A 6,013-nucleotide genomic window follows, 5' to 3' on the forward strand; every position below is an offset into this window, starting at 1 on the left:
GGTTCGCTGCTCAGCATTCTCTGTTCCTACGTGTGGGATTTCCCCATTCGCTTTACCCTACTAAGCTTTTGGAGAACAATGCCCATAATGGCATGAGAGCCCCCGGGGAGAACTGAATGTTTGAAGCCAAGATTTTAGAAGATGTGTCCAGTCCCAAATGCCCCCTTCTCAGTGACTGAAGCAATTTCTGGGATTTGTGAGGTAAAACTCCTTACATTTCTAGTGTTTTTTAATCAATACTATTGTATGTTTTGCCTTTGTTACCCCCACATTCTTCATGGAGCTAGGGTCCTGCCTGGTACAACCTGAGTGAGCTTCAGAATATTGGAGTTATGCTTAAACTTTAAAATAGGGATGAATGATGTTGCTGGTACAAGAAGCTGGGGAGATGGCCTTAGAAAGAACACGTAGGGTAAGGTGGGTCAGGGGTGAGCTTGAAGCACTATCTCAAGAAAATTAATTTTCCTAACTACTTCCCCCCCTCCCTTGCCTTTTTGGCTGTATGCGTGTCAAGTGCTGCGCCTTATGCTGCTTTTCGTCATGTGGATACACATCCAGTGGGGGACCAAACTCAATTCCCACAGGTTACTGAACACCTATCAGTGGTAACAGTATCCAGTCATGGCAAACGTGTCTTTGATCAAGCCATGAATTAGGGTGAATGGGTCTGTATTTCATTTTCCATTCGAGCCACCCACCCAGGCCTTTTGTTCCATTATTAATATTGGCTAACTAGTCAACCTCCCCATGCAGTAGCCCAACCCCAGCCTCCTGCTCAGTGTTGGTGCACCACTTGCTGCCCTCAGGCACGGACAGTCCTAGCAAGAGGCCAGCAACTGGTGCCCATACTTTAAACTGTGTTTGTGAATCATCTCTGCAACGAATCTGTAATTCTGGGGAGGGCGTGCAAGGAGCAAGCTGGGCTTTCCCTAGATCCTCCTACTAGCTGCCAGGGGCGACTTGGAGGGAAACGGAGCTCCTGTTCTTCCCGCTCACCGCTGGGGCTTTGCGGCGCAGCACGTGTAGCGGCGGGGAGGAGAAACGCGCGGAAGGAGGAGGCTGTCAGCCCAGCTGCCTCGCACCTGCCACCCCTCCCCGAGCAGCAGCTGCCTCCTGCGAAGGGTAACGGGGGAGCACGGGAGGTGGGCAGAGAGTAGGCCCAGTCAGACACGCTGGGTGAGGGAGCCAAAGGGGGCAATTAGGAGAAGCGAGAGAGGGAGGGGCCCAGGCGCGGGGAGGGAGTATGGGCAGAGGGCGCGGCAACCCTGCCTGTCAGCGAGCCACCGGGAAGTGAGCGGCAGGGGAGAGAGCTGCCCCTCAGCCCTCGGCAGCTGCCCGGCTCTTCCACAGCACAGCCCTGCAGCTGACAGCCCCCTACACACCCATACACCACCCCCGTGCCCGAGCCACACACACCCCCCAAAATACCTCCGCGGAGCCACCCCAGTTACACCATCCCCACCCCATGGAGCCATCCCCCCCCGGAGGAGCCACCCCCTTACACCTCCCACTCCCTCTATCCCCACCCCTCCTTATACCATCCCCCTTCTCCCCCAGAGGAGCCACCCCCCTTACACTGCCCCCTCTCCCTGCTGATCCACCCCCCCTTACCCCACTCCCTCTATCCACACCTCGGGGAGCCACCCCTCCTAATACACCCCGGCCTTCCCCATCCTAGGCAGCCAAGGGTGCACACACGTCCCTTCCCCGCCGCCCCATGCAGCTCTTCCCGGCCCTCCACAACCTCTGCCCTTCTCCAGGCCACGCAGCCAATCCCCCTTTCCTTATTCCGTCCCTCTGTGCAGCCCCCGGGTACGCGCACACCCGCCGCGCCCCCTACTCCCTACGCAGCCAACCCCTCCCCCAGGTCCGCTACTCCTTCTTCACCCCATACAGCCAACACGCCCCCTCCCCCCCCGCTCCTTCTGCACCCCGTGCAACCAACCCCCCCCTCCTTCTCCTTCTGCACCCGATGCGGCCAACCCCGCCCCCTACTCCTGCACCCCACGCCGCCAGCCTTTCTGGAACCTAACCCTCGCTCTGCCTGCCTCCAACCTGCAAGCACAACTCTGCAGCGCTCTGGAGCCCGGGTCCCCACGTATTCCCGCAGGGGGAGACGCTGCCTCATGCTGCCGGTTTTGCAGAGACAGGAGACCGCAAGGGGAAGTTGTGCATCAGTCTGTACGACCTCCGCACTGGGCTACGTGACTTGGGACACAGCCAGCCTCCTGGGGTGTGCGCAGTGCTATATAAGAGACTGGACGCCTCCCCAAGCTAAGGCTGTGTCTGCAGTGCAACTTCTGCCCTCTCCTCCAGGCCAGGTAAATGCAGGCTCCCTTGCCTCTAGCGGCAGAGTGTATCTGGGATAGTGGATTAGTGGTGATAGGCGATTATGTAGCAAGTGTGTAATAACCTCTGCCAGTTATGGTACCTAAATTGCCTCACTGATGAGATTGTAACTGGACACCCTTTATTTCAGGTCTACAGCTGCCGCTATGGCCAACCTGGGCTTTTTCCAAATGCTAAGGAAAAACAAAGAAGTAAGTTTGCAAAAGAGCTTTGCCCTAAGATGATCCGATCTGCCTTCCTGGCACTGATGAAGAGTCCTATGAACAAGTGCATGTTGAAGAGGTTACATTAAAACGTGACATTTGCCAAATTAATAAAATGCACTTTCAAAAATAAAATGATGAATGCCCAGAAGTTGAAGACACAGTGGAAGTGAGATGGTGGGATCGGCATCTATGTTATGCCTTTCTTTGCGGGTGGTTTCACTTTCTTTAAAGCTTTGTAATTCATGTCTCCAGCGTGTATGGACCACCAAGAGAGACATCTTGTGCTTGAAAGTCTTGTCTTCTAACTTTTTGTCTTTCAGCTCATTCCTTTGGTTGGTTTCGTGGGCTTCGCAGCAGTTGGGGCTCTAAGTGCTTCTCTGTATTTCCTACGCACGAAAAGTGATGTGATGTAAGCATAACCCATTTGGTATTTCTCTGAGTTATGTGCTTGGTATTGAGTTTTCTTTGCTAAACAGATACACCTCATTGACTTCAGGGTATCAGAGTGGGGAGGGGAGAATTAGGGAAGATCTGAAACTCAGAAGATTTTTTAAATTAATGTCTTTATTTTACAGATAATTAATTCTCCTATTATATTTTTGTAAAGAACTTACTCCAGTCTTTATTCCCCAAACTGGATTAAGCTTTGAATTGGTTGCTCAGAAAATTTTTTTTGTCTTCACTATAAATGTAGTTTGAGCTAAAATGTTCTTGTGCAAAGTTCTAAATAGTGAATTCAAAGAGCATTTAATATGTCTCAGAGGAATGTGTTGAAAAGGAATCATTTTTACAACATATATGTCTTTTTACATTTTTTCTTCTGAGACAGAGGTACACAGATCATAATATGTCATTTCCAGTAGCCAATAACCCAGAATCTGCCTTCACTTCCTTTACCATCTCATTCAGTTTATTTCACTTAACCTCATTAAGGTATTTTATTAATAACTCCCTCTTTAAGATATTAAATCAGGTTGTTAAATAACAGACTGAGATTGCTCATATCTAGATAGCAGTATTTTGATACCCATTATCAGTCACTGCTTTTTTTCTTTAAAATGGTTTGACTGTTAATTTAAGGCCCAAGCTTGAAACATTGAAGTCTATGGCAGTTTTAAAATGGACCTGTGAGCATGACTGGGCCCTTACCCATAAGGCTAAGAATTCCAGGAACTGTTAGCCTAAACCACAACATGATATTATTATTTATTAAGCAATGACAGCATGTCTGAATACAAACTGCAAACAAAAGCCAGTCCCTCTGCCAGGTTTAATGGCCTAATGCTGTAAACCCCTATTCGTGCAAGTAGTTTTTACTCATGTCAGTAGTTACACTGAAGCTAGTGAGACTACTCAGCTGATTAAGGGTGTGCAAGACCAGGCCCTAAAACATTCTTTGTTTTTCCTACAATTAATTTCATAATTCTTTTTTAGCGTTAACAAGTCTGGCAATCCAGAACCTTGGGAAAATGTGAATCCTAACCAGTCTCAAAAGGTAACGAATAAAATAATTCAGTCCATAAAAGTTGGTGTCGAGTGTAGTGCCAATTAACTATATTCTATTTCATTAGAGATTAAATTAAATGAATGTATATACATAATATTTAGTGTATGAGTTAGCAGAATGTTAATATAAGAATACAATCAAATCTGCATTCCTGGTCTGATTCTGGAAAGTGCTGAGCAAATGCAACATGGAATACTTGGCTAAACCCTGTGTGTTCATAAAATCAGAAATAACCTAATATTATGTTCTTAAATACTTCATTCTTAAAGTCTTAAGATATTTGTGGAGAGTCAGGCTTAGTAGGCAAAAAATTATTGTGAGTGGTGTAACTATTTACTGTGCATAGATTGTAATGTTTTTTCATTTGAAATGTGAATTGTTTTATCTGATAATTAATAAAGAAAATATATTGCTCAATTGTACTTCTGTTTACTTGTAAAAAGAGAATGTAAAGTTATTTATTAGAAGACTTTCTTCATACACAAGATATTGTGTAAGTTGCTGTATAGTGTAAAAAACCAACAAAACTTACTATATATTTTAGAGAGGATAACTGTTTGGTTTGTAATAATAATTTGCTCTATGAATTGTTCTTTTTATTTTTTAGTTTATATCAATCAACCAGGAGTGGAAATCCATAGAGGAGCTGGAGAAGGTCAAAAAGATAATGAAGTGACAAGTTGCCATTGCCTTAAAAATGTACTCTATGAATCTAGTGGAATCATTTCTGCACAAACTCGACTACTGAAATCAGTGTGCGGAATTGCTTCTGCTACATTTTTAGGGTCTCCCTACATTTTTGGACTCTGGATGAGGAATTTCATTTTGCCTTAGTGGTTGCCTCAGAACATCCACACAGTCCAAAAATAAACATCTCTTTCAGGTACTCATTGTTTCAACAGTCATGTTTAAGTTGATGTACATTGTTCAATATGCAGAATTTTAAGGGGGTGGAAAATCCTTCATTCACATATGAGTTTTTTAGAATGCTGAATTATTTTTCTTAAACTATATTATAATTTTGTAAATTTTCTAATAAAATGGGCACTTATGTTTAAATGTTTAGATTTATGCAGTATTCCCTGTGACTTCAAAAAGAGCAGGAACAAGACGATAATGAGTGTGAAAGTGTCAATATTCTTTTAAAAGATCACCTCCAAAATAAGAACTCTGGTCTGTTGCTTCTTAGTTCTTTATACCATATTTCAGTGATGTATGCTAATTGTACCGAGATGCTATTTGTACATGGCAGCATAAGCAGTCATAGTAGAAAATTAGGCTTCCAGTTCAGATTTGGTGAGTCCCGATCCTACAAAGACTTACACATGTTCTTAACTTTGCACCGTGTCAGTTGTACCATTGACTTCAGAGGGACTACTCAGTGCATAAATTTAAGCACATGTGTAAGTCTTTGCAGGACCAGGTCCTAAGACAAATTATCAGCACTTCAGTATGAGTGAAACAAGAGCATATCTTTTGTATTTGTAAGTTCCTGCTGTTATTCCTGTGAAAAAATTATTAAAGTAAAATGAAGATTAATTTGGAGTGGACATAAAACTTTATTAGAATACATTTTATTCTCCTCTTTTTATTGTACGTACAAGTTTAAGCATACAATGCAGATTCCCAGCAGACATTTTAAAATGATTTCTAGATAAAGCAAACAATCTTAATAGCATGTACCAAGAGAAAATCAACAAAGATTACATTAGGAGTAGGATCCTATATAAGGCACTTCCTGTTTAATAATTTACATTTTTTCTGAAGATTGGTTAATGCAGAGATCTGGAGGTATTCTTCTCCTTTATGTGCCTGTAATTTTGGAATAATCGCCATAGAGGGTATCCCTCCAGAAAGGTTTTCCTTCATTGTGTCACGACACATCCTCCCTCCAGACAGTATCATGTACTGACTGTATGGTTTCTAACTATATTGTATTTCTAAAGTGCAT

General features: G+C 44.0%; 1 protein-coding gene across 2 annotated transcripts; it reads left to right on the forward strand.

Annotated features, from left to right (window-relative positions):
* Positions 1-1,030: 1,030 nt before the first annotated feature.
* COXFA4L3 (cytochrome c oxidase associated subunit FA4L3) lies at positions 1,031-5,601 on the forward strand. 2 transcript variants are annotated; one of them, XM_048866609.2, is made up of 5 exons: positions 1,031-1,122; positions 2,480-2,540; positions 2,876-2,964; positions 3,990-4,050; positions 4,670-5,601. In XM_048866609.2, the coding sequence occupies exons 2-5, from the start codon at positions 2,496-2,498 to the stop codon at positions 4,736-4,738; spliced, it is 264 nt and encodes an 87-aa protein (XP_048722566.1). In that variant the 5' UTR covers positions 1,031-1,122; positions 2,480-2,495; the 3' UTR covers positions 4,739-5,601. The 2 variants fall into 2 exon arrangements, with proteins under 2 accessions (XP_048722566.1, XP_048722565.1); XM_048866608.2 differs by lacking the exon at positions 1,031-1,122 and adding an exon at positions 2,026-2,321.
* The last annotated feature ends 412 nt before the right edge of the window (positions 5,602-6,013 follow it).

Source organism: Caretta caretta, chromosome 10 (genome assembly GCF_965140235.1).
Source record: "Caretta caretta isolate rCarCar2 chromosome 10, rCarCar1.hap1, whole genome shotgun sequence".
Taxonomy (NCBI): domain Eukaryota; kingdom Metazoa; phylum Chordata; order Testudines; family Cheloniidae; genus Caretta; species Caretta caretta.

Excerpts from the sequence above, each read along its gene's own strand:
- COXFA4L3 (XM_048866609.2), top strand. The coding sequence starts at position 2,496 with ATGGCCAACCTGGGCTTTTTCCAAATGCTAAGGAAAAACAAAGAA. Across the intron at positions 2,965-3,989 it reads CGCACGAAAAGTGATGTGAT|CGTTAACAAGTCTGGCAATC; the intron begins GTAAGCATAACC and ends ATTCTTTTTTAG. Across the intron at positions 4,051-4,669 it reads ATCCTAACCAGTCTCAAAAG|TTTATATCAATCAACCAGGA; the intron begins GTAACGAATAAA and ends TTTATTTTTTAG.